Raw genomic sequence first — 24,681 nt, 5'->3', positions numbered from 1 at the left:
GGATAGCCCTGAAGGATCTATAAGTTGAACAGTTACGGGATAGGAAAAGTATGGTTTTGTTTATTACAAGATATCAGGTGGAGGAACAAAACTGAACTCTTCTAGTGCTGTGCCTCGAGCACAGATTTTCATAATATAAAATATTTGAGTTACGGTTTAGAAAAAAACAAATAAAGTGTGAGAGAAAAAGAGTACATAGACTTGAAGAATCAAATTGTGCAGAACTCACGAGTCTAGAAGAGAAGATGATGTCGCATGCCTGAAAAAAGGCGTAACCAAGTGGATTTAAATTGAATATATTCGTTTGAGTCCTGAATATTCAGGAAAATTATTCTTAAGACTATTGGTTTGCATTTTTGCAATGTACTGAGTGTGAAGTGTGAAAACTTGGATCATAGTATCTTGATCTGCAGAACCCGTTATATGTCTTCTGAGCCAAATTTGTACACCTAGTTGCAAGCATAAATAAAGCATGTTCAAGCATTTAAGTCACCTGATTCAGAATCAAGTTCGAAGTCATGAAGATAAATTTCGGGAAAATTTTGTCAATGCAAAAAAAAATATCCCGAAGGTTGTCATTAAATTTTTAAAAGAAGACAGAGTGTTCTTGTGGCAAATATTCTAATCCTGCCATTCCCTTGTGGGTGTTTGTGTGTGGAATCTGGACAATTTTTAACACACTAGGACTAGACTCCTCGTGTGGCCATTTCTGTGTAGCCATTCCTATGGCAAACAAATTGAGACTGGAAGAGTTCAAGATGTTCAAAGTGTCAATTTCACAAAATTCACATTGTAGATTTCACTGTTGAGGAATTCAGCAGCTCAAAAGACAAGTACTAGAAGTTCAGAGGTTGTTGAAACTTGACAGCAAGAAAGAGAAAGTATGAGCAGTCACTAGATAGATATGATAAATATGAGTAATTCTATTGATGTCCACAAATACAAAAGAGTAGGTAATGGAACTAAGAAGTAACATCAGTTATACTAAATTGTAAGAATGTAAAAGGCTACTCAGAAAGGCAAAAGTAAAATATGAATATCCAATAGCTTAAGTAATACAGCAAAGAAAAAAGAGAGCCACTATCCATTACTAGAAAGAAATGAAAAAGTGGAGAGTAGGGATAAATAAGTTGATAAAGTAATTCTATTAATGTCCAACTGATGACTACAAAAGCAGGTCAATGGGACTACTAAGTACAATGAAGTCGATTCAAAGCAAGAGTTCCAAAATGTCTCCTGTTTAACTAAAGATTGATATCCATGCAAAAGTACGATAAACCCTTCACTCCAAGTGTGGGTGACCACACCAGGGGGAGGTGTACAAAATGGAAGGGTCCATAGACTGGAGTCTAGATAATATATAAGAAATATATCATGGTCCACTAGATCTATCTCTGCTAACATCCTAGGTTGAATGAAGAATACTTTGAATACAATGTCCCAAGGAAGAGATGGGGGAGATCTAGAATGTCCGCTGTGCTGCTGTCAGGAAGAGGTAACCCACTGCTAATGCCTGGGTGATCTTGTCTACCTACTTGGAAGAGATCTTGTCTAACAATGTCACCCAATCAGCCTCAAGCAGAGAAGTATCTGCTTCCACATCAATCACTGAGAAGCCACCAACAAGCTGCCCAATGATGTCAGATGGAAAGTCTCAAGGACTATGAGGCCATGATTGGGGAATCCTAGGAGGTGCTCAAATATAGCTCATGCTAAAAGTGAGTACTCATCTGTATCTTTGTGGGGACATCCAACACCAAAACATGAGGACTACATATATAATGTACATAAAATCACTAGGCTAGAACATAACCCAATTACAAAGGCTATGCACAGCACTCAAGGCCTCACACGCAAAAGTAGGTTAACTAACACAAGAATCAATCTCTATGACAAGGTCTAGAAAAATCCCACAATGCTTATAACTGAAGAGTCAACACCTCACACATTAAGAAAGCCAAGCCGGTCTAGTAACGACAGTGACAAAAACAGATGGAAAGTGACCCTAGAATCATGGAATAGACAATGATACCTCGCACAATTCTTGTAATGAAATGGAGCACTTGAAATTTAAATCCTCCTCAGATACAAATAGTGTCACCGACATATCCTCTCCTCCAGTGAAATACAATGAGAATCAATCGACGTTAACAAGAGCAAACCCTAAATTGCTCAACTGAGAACCTGAGGTGTAGTGACCTAGGTCAATTCTGACTTAGGTTTCTTTGGCCACTAGGGTTTTACAAACTTTTTTCTTCATCCACTACCATTAGTCTTCTTTATTTGACTTCACAATAATGCATTACATAACCAGAGTTTCATAAGCTAAGCAAATATAATGAAGAACTTCAATTCTGTCAAATGACAAGTCCAGTTCTCAAAGGAAAGAACCAAACCACAGAATATTGAGTTTACATTCAGATAAGCAATATAACTTGTATCCGCAGTAGAAAACCAAAACTAGTTCAATACACAGAATCTTCTAACCAGATAATTAACTACAGCTTGTATATCCTCTGCAATGTTCAGAATGAAAGGACTACCCTTAGCGCAGCCTTTGCAAGGGCCAGAGTCACTTCTGGACTGACCTCGGTTCTGTTAAGGCAATTCAGACTTCTTTTGTGACAGGTCCTGAGCTTCAGAAAATTTGATTCACAGAGACACTCTAGCGTATATCCCGATCTTGCACAGAAGATGCTTTCTTCCACAGATAGTGTTCGGCCTGCAGAGAAGACTACTCCTTCCGTCAGCTATATCCTGCCTTGTTTTTATTTGTTTTTTAGGTTTTTATTATTAATTGTTTTATTATTTTTATTATTTATTTATTAATTATTTTATTTATTTTTTTAGGTATTATTATTTTTTTATTTTTATATTATTTGTTTTTATTTGTCTTAATATTCTTTAAGTTATTTGTTTTTATTATTTTATTATTATTTATATTATTATTGTTATTTTTATTTTATTATTATTTCCAGGAGAATATCTGTACAGGAGAATATCTGTTCCACAAAGAGATTCCTGATTCACACAGCGTATGTTCTCCTATTTTGGAATACTCCTCAGGCTTCCGATTTATTGTTGCTAGTGCTTGGGTAGAGGCGGCGAGATTTGGCCCAGAAGTTTATCAAGTGCCACCAAATTTCGGGTATCCTCCTCGCTGTTCCTTTTTGAACCCCAGATCATGAGCAATAGCCATAGATGGTCTCGCTGCCTTTCAAATGGTACGTCTGTGTCCAGACTCCAAACCAAGAACAAGGTAAATAGAAAATTCCGCTATATTTCCAGCAAATGGCCATATGCCAGACAAGATTCAGATCATAAAAAGTTTCGCTTTCTTCTTCAAGATATACCTGTGCCAGAACAAGGGACAACAAGATTAAAACTTCACTGCTTTTCCCAGATGGTGCTCCTGTGCCAGAACAAGGGACAACACGATTAACACTCCACTGCTTTTCCCAGATGGTGCTCCTGTGCCAAACAGAAAGAGAAGAAATACTTCTACATGGATATTGATGCTGATTGGGCAGGCAGTGTGGTGGACCGAAAGAGCATCTTCGGGTGCTGTTTCTCTTTGGGATTTGCCTCGATATCCTGGATGATCAGGGCGCAGAAGTCGGTGGCTTTGAGCACCGCTGAGGCAGAGTACATTGCTGCTAGTATGGCTTCTTGTGAGGCGGTCTGGTTGCGGAATCTCTTTAGTGAGCTGTTTGGATTTACATTGGATACTACTGTGGTCCTGTGTGACAACCAGAGTGTGATTCGTTTATCAGAGAATCCTGTATTTCATGGTCGCTCCAAGCATATTGATATCAGGTACCACTATATTCGGGATATGGTGCAGTGGGGAGCAATAAGGCTCCAACATATCGGTATAGATGAACAGGTCGCTGACATTTTGACAAAGCCCTTGGGAAAGGTCAAATTCTTGACTTTCCGAGAACGACTTGGCGTTATTGAGAGATCCTCTTATGAGGGTTGTGTATGATGCATACATTGAGCTATGGGAGCTCCAGGGGGGCGCAAAGTACTTCTTGGAGCGACATGCGACCACATGGCGACTCACCCTCCCCTGGTGGTGCGCTAAGAGCGACATGCGACCACAGGGCGACTCACCCTCCCCTGGTGGTGCGCTAAGTACAGGGTGAATGGTTCAACCTTCCCCTGTGACACCCCATGGTGACTGTGGGACAGGATGATTAGTTCTCCTGTGGGCTAGGATGATTAGTTCTCCCGTGGCGATTGTTGGATAGGATGATTCGTTCTCCTGCAGACAAGATGATTAGTTCTTCTATCGAGGCATCCTACCCATGCAGTCTGGGACTCATGGGAAGTACCTCTCATCTAATCAATGAGTAGGGAAATGGGGTTAGCGACCATTAGTAGTACTATCAATGGACACATCGTTGTATCTATCGTACTCCCTATGTTAAGATGACCTCCATTGATCTGGGATTAGTGAGAGTGTGTCTCTGAGACTGACTTCGGGTCAGTGGAGGATGGTTTGATACATCCTCGATCATTTCTTCTTCTTCATAGTTCAGCAGAGCAGAGCCAAGCAGTGCATTTGATGGTAGGGATAGGATCGACAGTTAGATGATTAGCAGATGGAGTTCTCCCTAGTTGAGAGGGAGTGTTAAAATTGGCAACTAGGGCCAAACTCCATGTGGGTCACCTTATTTATGGCAGCTGATATTTTTCCTAGATTCCTCTTGTCGAGAGGTGTAGGATTGATCGAAAGATTATTCGATTCCGACAAGTATTTATAGAGATATGAATTTATTTGTATTTACTTGACAAATTGTCAAGGTCGGCCAGCAGCTAAATGTTACGCACACATGCCCAGCAAACCATATAAGTACAAGCGAGGTTGATTTATTATCAACTCATCTTCTCTCTCCTCATCTTATTGGGCAAGCAAGAAGGACGAATTAGGGCAGCCTCTTTCACACGTGCAAGAAGAACGAATTAGGGCAGCGTTGACTGAATTAGGGCAGCATTTAGGGCAGCATTGACATTTCTAGCGCTGCGTTGACCAAATGCTAGGCTATTTTATGGAGCGTTGACCAAGTGTTGACCAAGGGAAGCCCTGTGCTGACTTTTTAGGGGTTGTGTTGACCAAATGCTTGGCTGTTTTATGGAGCGTTTACCAAGTCTTGACCAAGGGAAGACCTGTGCTGACTTTTTAGGGGCTGTGTTGACCAGCGTTGACCTGAAAGTTGACCAGAGTTGACTGGTTAGGGCTGACCGCAGATTGCTGAACTTTTGACTGATTATTGTGCACTGTTTTGGGCTGCTGAAGATAGTTGTTGAAGACTGAGTTCTTCAAGTTGACGAAAAGTCAATCCGGGGCTGTTTTGACCAAGTTTGACTTTGCTGATTTAGGGTTTGCTGCTGCTGCTGTTATAAAATTACAGAATTCTGAATTGTACTATTTCTCTCTACCGAACTATTGAAGATTAAAGAAGAATTGATCAAAGGGTTTCCCCGCATTGGGGTTTGTCCTTGGCTAGCCGCCACATCTTGTGTCTCTTGTCTTGGCTTGTTTTCTGTCGATCGTTTAATGTTCAATCTGCACTTTATGTTTATGTGATTGCTAAACAGTGGCTAATAAAAAGATTTGAAGTAAACTGCTCTAAGCATAGAACGTATTATAAATTATAATTTAACACTTGTTCAATTCCCTAGGAATTTAGTTTGTCTCTATCTCGATTCCTTGAATAATGAATTTCAAATTTTTTGCCTCTTTGAACCAAGGTCACCTAAGCAATGTGGGATATGAATTTTACAGACTGAATCATTGATATGATAACAAAGTTTAAAAAACCTCCACTTTTCCACCTAAGTAACTTCTTGTGGCGGAATCCCTGCTGATTGAATGGAACTTTTGTTTGGCATGTTGTGTTGAAACTCCAGCAACCATAGAGTCAGCTTCTCTAAATGATGCTACACATCCTCCAGCAAAATGTTTACTTTGGACATTGTGGCCACAAATTCCCACAGTCATATTATCCATTGTGGTCCGTTAATCTCCACTTTTATTCTTGTATGGCTGTACCTTCGTTTTAGATAAGCAGCAAAATGTTTACTTTGGACATTGTGGCCACAAATTCCCACAGTCATATTATCCATTGTGGTCCGTTAATCTCCACTTTTATTCTTGTATGGCTGTACCTTCGTTTTAGTTAAGGAAAACAGCTCTCTCTTTTCCTCAAGTCTTGTCTCTTTTCCATATGTAGGTTTGGATACTCCTCAAATTGCTTTGCTTCATTCCCTGTATCAGTGAAGGAGGTCTTGTCCATTTTTGTTAGGATAAGGTTCTCGTTTAGTGGTTGAATGCTTTGGATAACTTTTGTCTTCATGGTCCCTCCTGAGTCATAACAAATGACTTGCATGGCAATTGCTTGCTTGTCCAACTGCAATTTTTGTAATGTCTAGCAACGTGTCCACATTATCTACAGTTGATTTCTGTGGCGTGTTTTTTCATATTATAAGATTCAAATTTGCCCCCCTGTTTTTTGCTTCCCAACTGGAGATTTAGAAAGCTCCAGCTAGTTTCTTCTTATCAACTTCTCTTTCTCACTACAAGAGCTAAATAAAGGTTATATAAAAATCCAATTTGCCCCATTTTGTTTTGCTTCTTATATCGGGATTTAGAAAGCTAGTATCTTCTTATCAACTGCTCTTTCTTGTTCCATGAGGTAAATAAAGGTTATTTTTTTTTTGTGCTCTGTAGTGTTTAAGTTGTAAGGATATACTTTCAGGGAGTGGCCATTTTCAAATATCATAGAACGTGCTCATGATCTGTGGACAAATTGTTGATGTATGCCCCTTATTCTCCATAATCCCTAGTTTATTATTAATTTCTCAATCTTCTTAGCATATCCTTATTTAAGATTGCAATCGATGATGATTGGTTGTCATCATGCCAGGGTACTTTATTTGTGCTTATGTTCCATATTCATCTTTGAATATAGGGCCTAATAAAAGGCTTTGTTACATATGTTGGTGGAACCACTTCCAATGCCTATGGGTAAACCTTCTTCTCTTCAACTTGTCTTTTTTAAACAATAACTGGTGAATTTTATTAGATAAATGTTTGTTTTGGTTTTCAGGTAATCTTAAATCAATATAATAGGTTATGCATTACATGCCCATTTTGTGTAAGGTCCTCTTCTAGGGTCATCAATAAGTTTTGTTTCCGAGCTTTTAATCCATATATTCTTGTTAAATTGGATTATTATTTTTAGTGTAACTATTATGGTATTCAAATGCTCAATATTGGTTTGAAAAGATTCCTTCAAGAGTTGAATAATGTCATACTAATATGATATTCACTTAGCTGCTAATGTCTTACAATATTCTCTCTCTGATTTTTTTGATCTGTTTTAAGATGCTTAGCTTGCACTTATCTTCTCTGAGATGCACCTATACTTGTTCTATGTTAGCTGACCTGTATATGTTTTATATACTCTTGTTTTGGAAAGTTGTTAAGACATCAAATCACAACAACGGAATTGGAAATCCAGCCAAAAGTCAAATATGGCTCCTCCTAAAGAAGGATCAAAGAGTGCAAGTCACAAGCAAGGACCTGAAACAGACAACTCTGAATTTCGTTGGGGGGTGAAACGTGGAGCGGGAGCTAAAGGAAAGGAGATACAATTTTATGATTCATTCACTTATGAAGGTGTAGAGTATTCGCGCTATGATTGTGTTTATATTCACAAGGATGGTGAGTCAGATCCCTACATTGGGAAAATTATCAAAATCTGGGATGATCGTAAAGATAAGAAGAAGAAAATGAAGGTCCTGTGGTTCTTCCGGCCTATTGAGATTCGTAACTGGGTGGATGTTGAAAGCAGCACAGAGAGGGAGATTTTTCTGGCAGGGGGGGAAGGAAAAGGTGTTTTTAATATAAACATCCTGGTATGTTAAAAGCTTGAAACCTCAAATTATGCTTATTGCAAAACATTGTTTTCGATAGTCTTCCTGCTGCAATGTGCTAGTTTTTTAATCTTATGGATTTGCAGACTTTTGAATGGACTTATATGCTTGCATAGCCACATATGCGGACAATTTTTATCATTATATTCTTCTAAATGGCTGGTTTCTATATTTCTTGTATGTCTATTTGAATACTTCATTATGAAATATTTGCCTTTTGGATGCACTGAGAGAAGTGAGGTGCTCTGACAGCCCAGTTGGATGAGATATGTAACATGCGTACGTATGCCTGTCACTCTAATAAAATTAAACATAATTTGTTTTTTTGTCGGACATGAAATGGTAGAAAGAAAAAGAAAAGGATGGACAAAAATAATAATAGTAAAATAAACTAGCATAGATTCACTTGAAGTTTGGACCTTTAAAGCATCAACGGGTTTGTGCCTTGTTATGTTTTATCCCACTTGCTGTTGAACAGATCTGGGGTTAAGATGGATTTACACTATTATGCCATTTCTGATGCTTTTGTCACATGTTTCTACATGCTTTATCTTTCTCTTTTGTTACTTCAATTACTTGAATCCAGGGGTTGGAAGGACAAAATATGCAGTTCTTTTTCGAGCAGTTAAATTTCTGTATTAATGCTATAGTTGAAACTTGTTATACACAGGTTCTGATTCTGCATTTGGATGCATAACAGATTTTTACATGAGAAAGTGGGAAGGATTTTTCTATCAGATATCAAAAGATTATGATAAAAAACTGTGTTTTTTGGGATGAAACACTGTGTAAGATCACACGAGGTTATGGTTTGCCAATCTTCCTGTTTGCAAAGAAGGTTATGTGAGTTGTTATTGTTTTTAGCTAATATTCATTTCCTGCTCTTGCTGACAACTTCAATCTTTGTTGTAGGCTTGGATTTATAATGTTAATATTACAAAGGGAGGTGTTTTTGCAAAATGTTTTCTCAAGACAAACATATTATATCAGGAAACATGGACTGGAAAATACACGATAAAGATTAAAAGAGAATTATTGCTTGATTATTGAATGATGCAATGTGGCAATCATAGGTCAGGAAGGAGTACATTACTTAACTCCTGTTTCATTACATCACTTTATTAGAAAGATTGCCTACCCAAGTCATTTATTATGACTTTATTTTTTGAAAAAAGTACAATTATTGTATGCGTAAATGTAATTGTGATCACTATATATACCACCCTCCCATAATGGTCATATTGCATAGATTAGCTTGTCCAAAACAAAAACAATATCTGGATCAAGTAGGATATTTGTGGCCCATGATAGATGTATAAGAGGTACGTTCAATCAGCTGTTGGAAATGGACTGTATTTGGCATGGTTGATGTAGAACAAGTCATATCACCAGATTTCTGTTTGAATATTGATTCACCAGCTGGATGAGAGCCATTGTTTTTTCGTTGCTAGCAACAGTTGAAACCAATGTTACTTGGGAGCGGGAGTGACATTTTCAAAAGCTCCCGGTTTGGGAGCGAATCCTGGAGCGATTTTTTAAAAATATATATATATATATATATATATATATATATATATATTTTATATTTTGATACATATATGTCAACAAAAACATGTAGAATGATGAATTAGATATAAAAAACATAAAAAAACATAGATTGATCATTGAACCATATCACATCAATCATCTAGAAGTTATAATCTTCATCAACCACGTCCACAAGTTAGTAACATACATATTACAACATATTGAGTCTCGTGAATCATGATTTGTCAATCTTAAATTTTCAACTTCAAGCTTTCAAAATTGAAAATTCAATATATAACATTTATCATCATTGATCACCAAAGTTGAACTTGTAAGCTAAGTTTAACCATTACAAGAAATAATATCTAACTGTTAACATGAAATGAAATGTTATAAAATGAATTATGAAATGAAATGAAACAACTTTCACGAAGCATCATATTCATAATTCAGAATCATTACCAATGAGTTATAATTGCCAACTTCAAACTTCAAACTTTCATTGTCACAATGATGTATTGTTTACAAAAAATATCATTATGATATGAAAGAGTCAAGAGTCAAGACTCAACAATTATGAAAACTAATAGAAACTAGAAAAGACAAGTAAACTGTAAATCTATTATCTACTACTGCATGTGGCCCTTGCCACGAGAGTCTATTGTATGAGCAGGTCGTGTTGGTCTTCTAGGAGTCTCCCGCATAGACTGATGACCAAAACTAGAAGGCACATGCCCTCCATGTGAGGGTGTAGATGGAGGTGGCGACAACAAAGGAACAAGACTCGGAACTCGAGCACTGCTATTGGATGGTGGAGGTGGCATGGTTGCTACTTCATCTTCCTCTCTTATAAGTTCCTCTTCCAGTTCTTCAAGATGTATAGTGCCATCCTCCAAATTGTCATCCTCTGGGTGGTTGTCCCAGATTTTATATGTTGGATCCTCATAAGCCCGATCACAGTAATGACTCAACAACCTCAAGTTGTAGTGCACATAAACCAAGATTTCTGCCCAGTTTTCATTGAGTCTGTTTCTTTTCACATTATGTATGAAGCTGTAGGTGCTCCAACACCTCTTTGCAAAAGAAGTAATTACAACATGTGATGGAACTTTTTTTGCCAATTTTGGCAAAAGTCCATGGCCGCCATATGTCTCCCACCATGTGAGAGCATCAAATCTGTCTCTGTCTTCCATTGCATGGAAGGTACCAAACAAACCAGTGGCACTGAAGTATCTGGCTATTTCAAGGCGCACACTAGCACATTCCTCCCTGTTAGGTATCAACTTTTCTAATGCTTCCAAATATCCTTTAGATACCTCTTCATCTATATGGGGTTTGGTCCTAACCCCACCTCCTCGTGCAGGTTGGCCCAACCAAGATGTAGAGTAGTATTTTGGTGTAAGGATATGCGCCAAGCAATGTAGTGGAAGATTAAGTTTATTCCACTGTACCCACACACAATCGTGAATCAGTTTGTACAAGTTGGGATCATTGTTATGAATAATATTTTTTATTTGCCTCAACATGGTATCCATCTGCTCATCCACCTCGCCAATCACTGGTTTATCTGTATCTGCAAATCGAATCATGTGGTAAATGGGCTTGGTAAAATCCAATACTTGCCTCACATGTACCCAAAACATACCATCAAGAGCGGCCTCCTCCACCAGTTCAAAACCTCGCCTGTCAGCTGCATTTGTAGCCCTTTCCTTTAATATTCCAGTGTGGACTTGATACCATGCTAGCCAATGACTCTATTACCTTCAAAAGGCGCCTGAAGGGGAGGTAATAGCTACCAAATCTAGTCCTCGCAATCTTCAACAACTCCAATCTTGAGTGACTGCGGAAAAGGCCATGGGTATTGCTATGATTTGTAATAAATTTTATCATTTGTTTGCCTTTCTTGTACAAATCACCAATCCATTTGTATTGTTCATTTTTGTTCTTAACATCATCATGCATCAAAAGGTTCAATATGTGAACCAAACACCCAGACCAAAATATGTTGGGGTATTTATCCTCAATAATTGCTCTCGCTGACTTACAATTAGGAGCATTATTAGTGATGACTTGGATAACATTGTATGGCCCAATATGTTCAATTGTTTCAAGTAATGCTTCTACAATGTTGATGCCGGTCTTGAACTTCTCTGAGTAATCATATGCATTTAGAAAGATGGCACCACTAACAGACACAGCAAGAACACTTATCAATGGCTTGCCTTTTACATTTGTCCATCCATCAGATACAATGGACATCCCATGGTCAGTCCAAGAACTTGTCATTCTATTCAAAGAATGTGATATTTTTGCTTTTTCATGATCAAGTCCAACGGTTCTTGCCTTGTCATACCCAGGGCTCTTGTATCCTTTAGGGGCATCATTTATGGCAAAAACCATTTCATGCCAATAAGGTGAGCGAAGAACATTGAATGGTATCCCACATGCATAGAGAAACCTGTAAACTTTTGAATCCACATCATTCCTACACCCTTCATCAAGGAAATCTGATATGGTTCTACGCCTTAAAGCTGGTGACCTTGTGCCTCCATATCCACTGCCTTGGGAGGATGCTGAAAGAGTTCTTTGTGCTTGTGATTGTGAGCTTGGTTCAAAGAAACCCCTTGATTTTTTAGATTTGTATTGGGCTTCCTCCACTTCTTTTATGTATTTGGCTCTATCTGCTGCTGACACACCTGCACAAGTTTTGATTCCTATTTGTTTATCTCCATCCCATGGCATTTTCCCGCAGAGGTGTTTTCTGGCACGAGTGTATGAACCTGTGTAATTATTGTTGCAATGGGGGCAATGAAATTTAGTGGTTCCACCCCCTTTCCCTATTTTAGTCTTGTTAACATATTTCCACAATGGGGTTCGGTCTTGTTTAGTTTTTTCCGCTGCTGAATCATGTTCACCCTCCTCCAGCTCCTCCTCACCGGGGTTTTCATCAAATCCACTTTGTCCCTCTTCTTCATCCCCTTCTTCATTTTGAACCCTCCTTTTCCTACTCTCCAGCACCATAATAACCAGAAAAGGAACCAAGAAGAAAAAATGCCAAGAAATATAACCATGATGTTTGAAATTTGTAGTTTTTAATTTGAAAAATTTAATAAAATGGAATGGGAATGGGAATGGCCCAATGGGAAACCGAAATAGAGAAAAATTTATTAATTTATTTAGAAATTAGGAGTAAATTAATAAACATTAAAAAAAAAATGCTAACCTACCTCAAATGCGCCCAAGACTCCTTGCTCCTTGGCACCTTGCTCTCAGTCTCACTCAAGTCACAATGAATCATAAAAGCCCTCCCTCCCTCATTATATTAAAAAAATCGATTTTTTAGCTGCATGATTTTTTGATTCTTTGGGTCTTTTCTATCTTTTTTTTCTTTTTTTTTTTTAATTAATTTTCTATAATATTTTCTTAAATTTTTATTTGTTTTTGGTTTGTTGTTTATTGGTTGTTGTTGTGTTGGGTTGTTTGTAGGTTGTTCTCCGTCGAATTTGCTCCCGGCCTCCGCGTGTGTCGCTCCGAGAGCGAAATTTAAGGCCAAGGAGTGATAGGGGAGTGATTGCTCCCTGACAACTCCTGGGCTTTAAATTTCGCTCCCGGAGCAATGGGAGCGACACTCCCGAAGTTAGCGTCGCTCCCAGATTTGGCAGGGAATGCAATTTTTTTGTATTGGGAGCGCGGATTGGGAGCGATTTCGGGAGCGCAGATTGAGGGTGGGATTGGGGGGGGTGAGAGCGTGCTCCTGAAATCACTCCTGCCCAGAGCGCAGATTGGGAGTGGGATCGGGGGGGGGGGGGGGGGGCGCTCCTCCGCAACACTGGTTGAAACATAATAAATCTGTTCTTTACATTCCCTTCTATGGGACGTCTCCTCTCCATCTGAAACAAACCTATTCTTCCATGACCATTGTTGGAATTTTTATGTGTTAAATTATGCAACTAGGGTCAAATTCCACTTTGGACAGGTCATTTGATGGAGATAATCATCGCATTAAATCCCTCTTTTCGAAAGGACCAAAATTGACCTAAAGTTCAATCAAATCGGTCAAGAAGAAATGGATTTTTGAGGTCAAGCCCACAAATTCAAAATTGTCAAGGTCGGCCTTGGGTCAAATGACACATCTCATGGACAAAATGGCACCCCTCAAGTTGCATATATATATATGTGTCCTCATTCCTCATTTGGACATCACACAACACACATTCCTCTCTCTTCATTTGGTTGGTTTGTACATATCTGGAGCAGCGTGTTCTTCTTCACATGTGCAAAGGTGTGGATGCATCTTTGACTTCTCATGAATGGGCATTTGGTTTGGCTTGGTTTTCTTGGGTTTTGGATCTGATTAAGGAGGACAAATTCAGTAAAGAAGGAAGGATGAAATTCTGAAGTATCTAGACCACCTTTGACTTGTGTTGACTTTTCTGCAGTTGAAGTTTGGCCAGCGTTGACCAAGTGTCAACAGGAGCCTTTTGAATTTGATTTTCTTGGAGGTGGTCTATCCCATCAGGCTGCATTTTCGGGCTCTAAGAACGATGCATTTTGAGGAATTTGACTGCTGTTGAGTACAGGTTTGACCACAGAATAGAGATGTACATTTTCTCTGTCCTTTGGCCAAGTTTGATGGAAGTTTTTGGAGCTATTTTGATTGATCCTTGACCAGCAAAGGAAGTTGCATTGACTGGGCTTTGATCTAATTAAATTGGAGCAGATTTGTCCATGATTTGATTGCTGTTGACTTGACTGGTTGGGGCTGACTGCGTTGTTGTTGACTGCTATTGACTTGAACATAATTACAGTTGACTTTTGTTGTGGCCTTCTCTCCCTTGTCTCTATTTTGGATAGATTCTTGGCATATTGGATATTGACATTGGATATTGGCTAGTCAAAGTTTTACTTTTGACTCTTGGATGATGTACTCTCTCTGCTGAACATTTGAAGACAACTTAATAGAAGAAGATTTGCAAGGGTTTTCTTCCTAGTGGGGTTTTTCGTGGTCATTGACCAAATATCGTGTCTCTTGCTTCTTGGGTGTCTTTCATTGTGCATTGGAATAATTGTTCTATCTACTATTGTTCTATTGTCATTGGTTAAATTGAAGAAGTGGAAATTGTTAAATTGGATGCTATTGGATATTGTTGAAGTAATAGTTGCAGCATAGAACAATTGATGAAAAATTAACATGGTATCAGAGTTGAGGTGAACACCCAAGAGACAAAGGAAGAACATCCATCTTCTAAGTAGCTGATTGAAAGGGGAAATCTTTTTGTAAAAATGTCTACCTCTTATTTCAAAGCTAATGGAAAGCTAGCTGACTCATATGGATTTGCAGCATGTAAGACCAAGATCAACGTCACCTTAGATGAGTTTGATGTTTTGGAGTACGTGGAAGGAAAGATCTCACCCCCACCAGAAAATGCTTCTCAAGCCGTCAAGTCCAAATATAAGAAAGGTGAGATTAAAGCTAAGAAGATCATTATTGATTCTTTTAGAGATCATTTACTTGTTTATATTTCATCCTTGAAGACTTCCAAAGAAATGTACGATAAGATTGTTGGCATGTATGAGCTAAACAATTTGAGTCATATAATGGAATTGAAAAATCAACTCAAGGAGTCTAAGTTGCATAAGGGAGAAATTGTGTAATCCTTCTTCATAAGAATCACTGAGATCAGGGACCAACTTTAGATTGCACAAGAAATCATACTTGACATGGTATTGGTGATGACTGCCCTTAGTGGCCTTCCTTCATCATGGGATATGTTCATTACTTCTATGAACAATAGGGAAAAGTTCCCTTCTTTTGATGTGCTACTTGCTCTATGCAATCAAGAGGAAGAATTCAAAGGCCAAATGAAGGAGAGCCCACTGCCTTTGCTACTCAAGGGAAGAAGAAGAACGTAAAGAAAGGAAAGGGAAATCCATCTAAATCAAGAAAGCCTCCTCAATCCAATCGAGATTCCAAGGACTCAAGAAGACGAGATAGATAACACTACAATTGCCATTGAAAGGGTCATTATGCTCGAGATTGTCCCGAAAAGAGAGATGCACCAAGAAGAAACTCTTCAAGGTCCTAGAACAATGATCGTGTCTTCAATAACAACAACAGGTCGTATGATAGAAGAGATGGAAGGAGAAACAAAAGAAGAAGAGACTCTCTTGATGATCGTGAAGATAGCTATCATCCACCAAAGAGGTCTATAAACTCCATATATGAAAGTAATGCTACTAATCAATCTGTGTATATTCTTATTTTCGGATTATCTAGTTCATCTCCTTCGGTTGCTTGGGATAGTTGGCTGGTTGATAATGGGGGCATCTCATCACTTCTTTGGATATAAGGATGTTCTCTCTAATTTGGTAGAGAGGGAGACCAATTTGAACATTATTCTTGGTGACAATACCACTCATCCCGTAAAGGGATTTGGTTTTGTCAAATTTCATTTGAACTGTGGGGAATCTGTTTTGCTTCATGATGTGATGTATGCGCTTGGATTGAAGAAAAAATTGGTATTGATCTCTGCCTTGGAGGATAAAGGAATGAGGGTTGCATTCATCAAAGTAAAAGTACTCACTTGGCCTGTTGGATCCTATATGAGAAATGCCTTCACATTGGATTCAAGGTTTGAAGGACTATAAAGTCATTGGAAGACCCCTTCTAGCTATGGTCCATAATACAAATCATCAAAGCGAGTTGTGGCATCGAAGGCTGGCCCATCTACACTATGATGCACTTCCAAAATTGAAGAAGCTGGTCTCTGGGATCCTTGATGTGCAAGTTCAACATGATGAAGTATGCCTTGGGTGTGCTAGTGGAAAGAAGACAAGGGGACCATTTCCCTCTAGCAAAAACAAAAGTACTTTTGTTGGATATAGTGAAGATTCTAAAGAATTTAGAATATATCTTTCTGGTCAAAGGAAGGTTGAAATTAGTAGGGACGTAACATTCAATGAAGATGTTGCCCTTAGAAAAGGAAGGGACCTCCCTCCGCCTCCTCCTCCTAAAGACAAAAGTGTTGATATGGATATTCTAGAAGGTCTTTTTGTGCCTGAATCTGAGGAGGACATCATTGATGATCCCATGGAGTCTATTGACCCTCTAGAGCCTCCTCCATGCAAGAAACATGCTATCGCTCGTGGAACTTTCAGGGAAAGCAAGAAGCCATGTAGGTACCAAGCATATGTTGTAGCTATGAGCAATATGATTCAAGCTGAACTTAGTACCTTTGAAGAAGCTGTGAAGGAACAAGTTTGGAAGGATGAAATGGCCGAATAATATGAGTCTATTATGAAAAATGACGTATGGGATGTTGTGCAGAGATCGAAGGAAGATTTGTGGTAACCTCCAAATGGCTCTATAAGATCAAGCATGGGGACGAGAAAGCATTGAAAAATACAAGGCAAGGTTCGTAGCTCGTGGATTCTCTCAAAAGCAGGGAGAAGATTACGATGATATATTTGCTCCGGTGGCTTGATATACTACCATTCATTTGATAATAGCCCTTGCTACAAGTCAAGGATGGACTCTTCATCAAATTGATGTGAAGACTACTTTCTTACATGGTTTGCTTCAAGAAGTGTATGTTGAACAACCTCCAGGATTTGAAGTTCATGACAGGAAGACCCATGTATGCCGATTGAAGAAAGCTCTCTATGGATTAATTATGCTCCTATCGACAATTACTTGATGAAGTTGGGATTCACATGGAGCAATGCTGATCCAAACTTGTACTTCAAAACGATCCAAGGTATGCCTCTCTTTTTGGTATTATATGTTGATGACTTATTCATGACAGGTGCAGACCCTCTCATTCTAGAATGTAAGAGGGAGTTGGCTTCTGAGTTTGAGATGAAAGTCCTTGGTTTGATGCACTATTTACTGGGACTAGAAGTATGGCAAAAGCCTAGCGAGATTTTGCTTTCACAAGGAAAATATGTTGTAAAATTGGTGGAAAGATTTGGCATGGTTGAGTGTAAGTCCTTGCCTACACCTATGGAGATGAATTTCAAAAAGATGTGTTGAGAGGCTGCTGGACCAGACCTAGCAAATCCCTCTGAGTATAGACAATTGGTTGGTGCTTTGATGTTTCTCGTGAATACTCGCCTCGACATATGTTTTGCAGTTAACACCTTGAGACAGTTTGTGATTGATCCTCACCATGTACATTGGGTCACTGCTAAGCATGTATTGAGATATCTGCATGGGACTATTAACCTTGGACTGAGATATGCCGTTGGAGACATTAGACTACATGGATATACAAATGCAGATTGGGTTGGCAATGCTGTCAACAGGAAGAGTACTGTCGGATGTTGTTTTACACTAGGATCTGCCATGATATCGTGGATGAGCAGGAAGCAAAAATCTGTAGCCCTTAATATTGCCGAGGTTGAGTGCAGCGAGCCTTGCAAGTTGTGAAGCAGTTTGGTTGAGGAAGCTCTTTGGAGAGATATTTGAGCAAGTTCTGGACAAGATGGTTATATATTGCGACAACAAGAGTGGGATTCGCTTGTCAAAGAATCCTATTTTCCATGACAATTCCAAGCATATAGAGATCATATATCATTTTATCCAAGACATGGTGCAGAGAGGAGTTGTGAGACTCCTTCACATTTCGACAGATGAGCAGATAACCGACATCCTCGCCAAGCCTTTGTTGAAAAGGAAGTTCTTGGTCTTTAGGGAGTAGATTGGACTGGTTGAGATGACCCTTTCAAATAAGGATCCTAGCTGATCAAGAACACTAAGCAGTGCTCTTCCCCCCTAGTTGAGCTCCTAGGGTGTGGAATGGAGCTATAGGGCTCCTGGGGATGAGAGACCTCTGACCGATAAGATGTTGAGACTCGGGATCTCTCCTAGTCAGAGTATGCCCCAGTTAGTGTCCTGCCCACTTTGTGGGATAACCTCTCTCATCTTGTTAATGGGTTAAGGGACTTGGGATAGAGTGTGATCCCTACCGCTTGAATTAGATGGATCTCACCCAAGTTGGTGGATGCATGTGTTCTACCATCTGACTCTTTATGGTTAAGATGGATGATCAGGGACAATAGGGTATAATGTGATCCTTATGTTGATCTCACCTATTGGCAGGGATTTGGGGATAAAGTGTGATCCCTACGCTTGGGGTAGGTTGGTCTCGCCCATTGGCTCCCTGATGATGATGATGATCATGATGATTCCAGGTGGTAGTTGGAGCTCCCCTGCAACATTTCATTTTTTTAGATTCGAGAATGTTCAACATGAGATGAGTAGAGACAAACAAAGATGGTACATGATGACAGGATGGCATGATGATCGATGGTCAGATATTGATATTAACACTCCCTCTCAACTAGGGATAGTTCAACCTACCAATATCTGACCAAGTAGGGTCAAATTCCACTTTGGACAACTCATTTGATGGAGATAATCATTGCTTTGAATTCCTCTTTTCGAGAGGACCAAAATTGACCTAAAGTTTACTCAAATCAGTCAAGGGGAAATGGATTTTTGAGGTCAAAGCCCACAAATTCAAAATTGTCAAGGTCGACCTTGGGTCAAATTGTTAGTTTTTGTAGCATCAGATGTTGTGTTCTAGCCACGAAATTTGTCGGAGAGGCTAGAATACATGAGATCTCCAAAACCCAGAAATCGTTTATGGAAATTCCGCCTAGAAATGGCTTAATTAGATTATTAAGAAATTTTTAAATGTTTCCTAAGTCTAAACTTAGGGAATATGGTTAATTAATCAGTATTAATTAAGTCAAGGTGAGAATCATCGAGAAACTCATGAGGATCGATCTAGAGATGATCCTAGCCATATATTAAGTTTTAATCTTGGACGTTGGTGCTCCAACAAAGGATTACAAGAGGAGGTTGACGTGGTGATGGAGAAGACACTTGAGACACTTCTTTAGTTCGATTTCTTGGCAGATTGATTTCTAGAGTAGTAGCAGTTAGTTGTCGGAGAGAGCTAGAGATTGAAGCAGTTTGAGAGGGGCAGAGATGGTGAGGTTGGAGGAGGCATTCCAAATCCAGTGAGTGCATTTGCGGAGAGGAAGAAGAGCCATATAGAGGCTGACACTGGGGCAGCGCAACAACCTCTAGAGGCAAGATTGATTTGCTGAGAGGGAGAGACGACTTTAGTTCCAGAGGCCAGGAAGGAGTCCAGAGTGTCGGAGAAGCATCTTTTCAGTCAACAGAAGGCAAAACGACTTCATCAAAGACAAGAAGAGATAGATCACCGACTTCAAAATTAGCCTCTTCGAGGGGGCAACCTCCTTTACATTACACAAATGAACAATTCTTGGATGATACAAATGACAAGACCTCCTTTCTATATATAGGAGTCTAAGGGGTCACAATATAATCAGAGTCTACATAATAATAATATTGCAAGGGCACAACAATAACAATAGTGGGCTTCTATGGGGAACAATAATACAATAAGGGGGTTGCACTGATAATAATAAGGGGCTACACTAGTAGTATAAGGACCTAACATGACCTTCTCCTTCAAAAAGGTGTTGTCGTCAACGCTTAGTAGTTATGGATGCTTTTGTATAAAATTCTCATCCTCCCATGTGGAATCTTCAGTGGGTAAGTTTTTCGACTTGATGAGATACTTGGAAATTGATTGATTTCGTAGCTGTCAGGTTCTTGTTTTCGTGACTACTTCAGGTTCCAATATGATTTTTCCTTCCTCTTCAAGTTCTTGCAATATCGTTTGAACTGGGAGCTTGTCACCTATAACCTTCTTTAAGCATGAAACATGGAAAACTGGGTGCACTCGGGAAGATGTAGGAAGCTCTAATTTGTATGCCATAGTACCAATCTTTTGTAGCACCTTGAAAGGACCATAGTACTTTGGTGATAATTTATTATTCTTCTTAGCTTGCTTGAGGGACATTTGTTTGTATGGCTGTAGCTGTAATACCTAGTCATCTACATCAAAACTTCTTTTACTGCGATGTTGATTTGCCTGTTTTTTCATTCAATTATGCGCCAAAGTGAGGTTATCCTTTAAGAGTTGGAGAGCTTGTTGTTGATGCTCGATGTGATCTTCCACTGCTTAAACCTTATAATATTCTATTAAAGATGATGTGATGGATGGTGGATCACATCCATAAAGTTCCAATGCATTACAAGATATGGTCGGATTCATTTCTTCTCTCTCGAGGGTTGGTTCCTGGTGTATATCCTCTTCTTTTGATGTTTCTTGTTCCTTTTCTTCCTCCTCACAATGGATGTAAAATAATTTCTTCTCAACACACTTATGACCTATAGTGTATTTGCTATCACAACTGTAACAGAGACCTTTTGCTCTTTTTTCCTCCAACTGTTGTAGTGTCAACCTTGTAGGTTGTCCAAGGCTAGGAGTAACAACACTTCCGTCTTTATAGTTGTGAGTGGTAGACTTCTTTGTTGCCATAATTTTGCTTTCCACTTTTCTGGCCACCCTGAATGCCTACTCTAATGAATCAGGTTCCCAAAGACGAATCTGATATTGGGTATTATCCTTTAAAGTCCTTATGAAGACATCAATCCTATGCTCCTCCGAAATATCATTTACCCCCTTATATTCAATTTTTGGAAGTTGTCAATGTGCTCTGCCATTGAACCTTTGGTTTGAGATTTATCAATTGGCTAAAAAATGTGTTTCTCGTTCTATCCTCATAATGTGCTCTATCATTTCCTCTGTAAATATTGACCAAGTGACAATTTGTTTATGAGAGCAAAGCCATCGATACCATACAAACTGATTGGGTTCTAAATATAAGCTTACAATACGTACCTTTTGTGTGTTTTGCAGATTATGGAGATCAAAATATTGCTCCATTTGTAGTATCCATGTTACAGGATCCTTGCCATCAGACTTCCTCATATTGATCTTTGGAATATGGTGGGTCTTCAATCCAACATTAGATTCTATGAAATCATGATTAACATTACTTTTGTTCTCATCATGAGTTTCCTCTACTACCTTTTCGTCATTAAGAAGCCTTTCTTGTAGCAACTTTTTCCAACCTTCCTGCAAACGTTCCATGTCTTTTTTCAAATCTTCAATGTCGCCTTTCAATTTTGCTTCTATACCATCGATATTAGCTTCCATGTCATAGATAAAACCATTTATCTTATCTTCTATTGTATTCTTCAAATCATCCATCCAATTTTACTTACTAGGTGGTTATATTTTTTTGATTTGAGTCATTCTTTTTCTTGCTTTTAGGAGCTCGATATTGAAATGATTTTAACTCTGTAATTTTGGATCTCCAATTTTTGAAATTTCTTCCTGTGGTAGCTCTCTAAGTCTTCTTTACAACCCCACAAGTCTGATTGATATTGGATTCTTCAAGAAAGAGTTATGCACAATCTCCCTTGATGACCTGATTATGGACTGGTTCAGTAGAGCGAACTTGTATGACGTGCCACGTGTCACTGTTTCGACCTTTTTCCTTTAAAACGATACCCAACAAACTACAATCTGTCCTCTTTCTATCACTTTTTACGAAATTTGAATCCGATGCTCAGAGAGAAAGTTATGACGATTTTCCCAAGGTCACCTGTTTGAGATCGAATTCTGGAGCTTGCAAAAACCCTAACTTCCTTGTATCATATCTCTGAAAATATAGCGAGACAAGATCTGAAATTTGTACAAGAGGTTCACTAGATTTCAACTCAAATGGGTTTTAATTTCAACTTTTGAAGCTTCGTAGAAAAAGAAGCTATAGTGAAAATGCCATGGTGACCTATTTTAAGTAGCGAAACCCTAGGATCCAAAGCTCTGATACCAAATGTTATGCAACCAGCGCACAAAATAGAAAAAGAGATAGATCAACGACTTCAATCTCTAGCTCTTCGACAATTGATTGCTGCTTACTGCACTACAGATGGGCAGGATCCTTGAGGAGTCCACCTCATGGATCATTACCTGGCTACGAGGGCACACAATATTTAGTAGCAAGATGGATCAGTGACAGTTGATGCAGTTAGTACCAGAGTGACAAATGCAGACTAGTGGTAGTCATGGTTAGGAGCGCAGTGCAGTGTTGACAGAAGAGCAGGTGGCTCAGTGCAAAGTTGGAAGCAACGCAGATTCTTCAGTGATAGTGCAAATGCTAGTAGTAGTTAGAGACTTGGGAGACAAATGCATCATACTGAACATAGTTGATTCAATATTTTGGATGCTTTCAGCGGCAGATGTTGCAGTTGGAGCAACAACAGATGAGAGGGAGTTGCAATGCAGATGTAGTTTTGGCAGCGTCAACAGCAACACAGATGCAGAGTATATCAGAGTTGCGCAGTAGTTGGTGGGCATCAACAACATGTAGAGACATGGTGTTATGGCAGGGAGTGCAACAATAAAACACGTTCCTCGCTAAGAGGGAGTGTTAGTTTTTGTAGCATTGGATGTGTTCTAGCCACAGAATTTGGTGGAGAGGCTAGAATACACGAGATCTCCAAAACCTAGAAATAATTTTGGAATTTTTGCCTAGAAATGACTTAGATTATTAACCAATTTTTAAATATTCCCTATGTATAAACTTAGGGAATACTATTAATTAATCAATATTAATTAAGTCAAGGCGAGAATCATCTAAGAACTCACCCGGATCGATCCAGAGATGATCCTAGCCTTGATTAAGTTTTAATCTTGGCCGTTGGTGCTCCAACAAGGGATTATAAGAGGAGGTCAATGTGGTGATGGAGAAGACACTTGAGACACTTTTGCAGTTTGATTTCTTGGCAGACCAATTTCTAGATTAGTAGTAGTCAGTTGCTAGAGAGAGCTAGAGATTGAAGCAGTGTGAGAGGGGTAGAGATAGTGAGGTTGGAGGAGGCATTCCAGATCCAGCGAGTGCATTTCCAGAGAGGCAAAAGAGCCATAGAGAGGTTGACAATGGGGCAACGCAATAGCCTCTAGAGGCAAGATTGATTTGCTGAAAGGGAGAGACGCCTTCAGTTGCAGAGGTCGGGAAAGAGTCCCAGAGTGTTAGAAAAGCATCTTTCTAGTCAACAGAAGGCATAACGACTTCATCAGAGACCATTCTGAGGCTAGACTACCAGTAGGCAACGCAGAGGCCGACATAGAGGGTCAGAGGGCCTAATTTCTGAAGGCAAGTTGTGGCGGGGATTGCTCGTGTGCTGAGGAAATTCCTAACTAGATCTTGCCAGTATTTTATCTTTGTAGGATTGCCAGATTTTGACATTCAGTTGTACTTAGAATTTCCCACTACTGCATAATAATAAAACCCTCAACTGCTGCACCTGTTTCCCCGCATTGGGGTTTTCCGAGGACTTTTGTCCAAAAATAACAGTGTCAATTTATGTGTGTGCGCTAGCATTTTCTCAGTTTCTAGCGCTATTTTATTTCCACTGTTTTATTTGTGAAGGTTGCAGTGTGTTTATTTCGATGTTGCTGTAGCAATAAACTGAATAATCAATTTATCAGTTAGGATAAATAATACCAGTTGTTGCAATAGGATTTCGGTATTGGAATTTTCACACAAGTGATACATCTCATGGACAAAACCCTCAAGTGACATAAATATAAGTTCCCTCATGCCTCATTTGGACATCATACAACACACATTCCTCTCTCCCTCTTCATTTGGTTGATTGTACATATCTAGAATAGACTGTTTCTTTTCACATATGCGAGGGTTTGGAGGCATCTTTGTCTTCTCTCTTTGGTATCTTTGACTTTTGATGATTGGGAATTTGGTTTGGCTTGGTTTTCTTGGGTTTTGGATCTGATTAAGGAGGTGAAATTTAGTAAAGAAGAAAGGACGAAATTTTGAAGCAGCTAGACTGCCTTTGACCTGTGTTGACTTTTCTGCAGTTGAAGTTTGATCAGTGTTGACTAGGGTCAAAAGGAGCCTTTTGACTTTAATTTTCTTGGAGAAGGCCTATCCCATCAGGCCACATTTTTAAGTTTAACCCGTTAGACATTCTTCCTGTACTATCTGGTTTATTTCTCCCTACTTCTTTAATTACTTAACAAGTTATTTACCATGTAAATACTGAAAATAAACACAAGTACAATATCAACATATATAGATCATCAACTAAAAGAAAACAAGCACACAAGTGACACTGTTATTTTTGTACCAATGTCCCCGGAAAAACCCAATGAAGGAAAACTGGTGCAACTATTCAGAGGGTTTTATTATTATGCAGTTTTCAGAATACAACAAAGGTGCCAAAAATGGCTTACCCAA

General features: G+C 39.0%; 1 protein-coding gene across 19 annotated transcripts in view; it reads left to right on the top strand.

The window, feature by feature from the left end:
- LOC149234760 (protein ANTI-SILENCING 1-like) overlaps window positions 1-24,681 on the top strand; it is a 143,862-nt gene that overhangs the window by 25,583 nt on the left and 93,598 nt on the right. For 15 of the 19 annotated variants that reach the window (XR_016246118.1, XR_016246121.1, XR_016246120.1 and 12 more), the window contains exons 2-4: window positions 6,737-6,823; window positions 6,933-7,033; window positions 7,488-7,926. Coding sequence is in view for 6 of the 19 variants with exons in the window: in XM_089371931.1 (XP_089228057.1) it covers window positions 7,543-7,926 (384 nt within the window). In the remaining 13 variants the exon portion in view is untranslated. The remainder of the gene's footprint in view (window positions 1-6,736; window positions 6,824-6,932; window positions 7,034-7,487; window positions 7,927-24,681) is intronic. The other 4 variants (XR_016246111.1, XR_016246113.1, XR_016246110.1 and 1 more) reach the window with 2 other exon arrangements.

The sequence above is a fragment of the Pinus tabuliformis genome, chromosome 8 (genome assembly GCF_031772625.1).
Source record: "Pinus tabuliformis cultivar Carrire ecotype Pingquan chromosome 8, CPIR1, whole genome shotgun sequence".
Classification (NCBI taxonomy): domain Eukaryota; kingdom Viridiplantae; phylum Streptophyta; class Pinopsida; order Pinales; family Pinaceae; genus Pinus; species Pinus tabuliformis.
The sequence above is the reverse complement of the archived record's forward strand: the minus strand, read 5'-3'. Positions and strand labels throughout refer to the sequence as shown.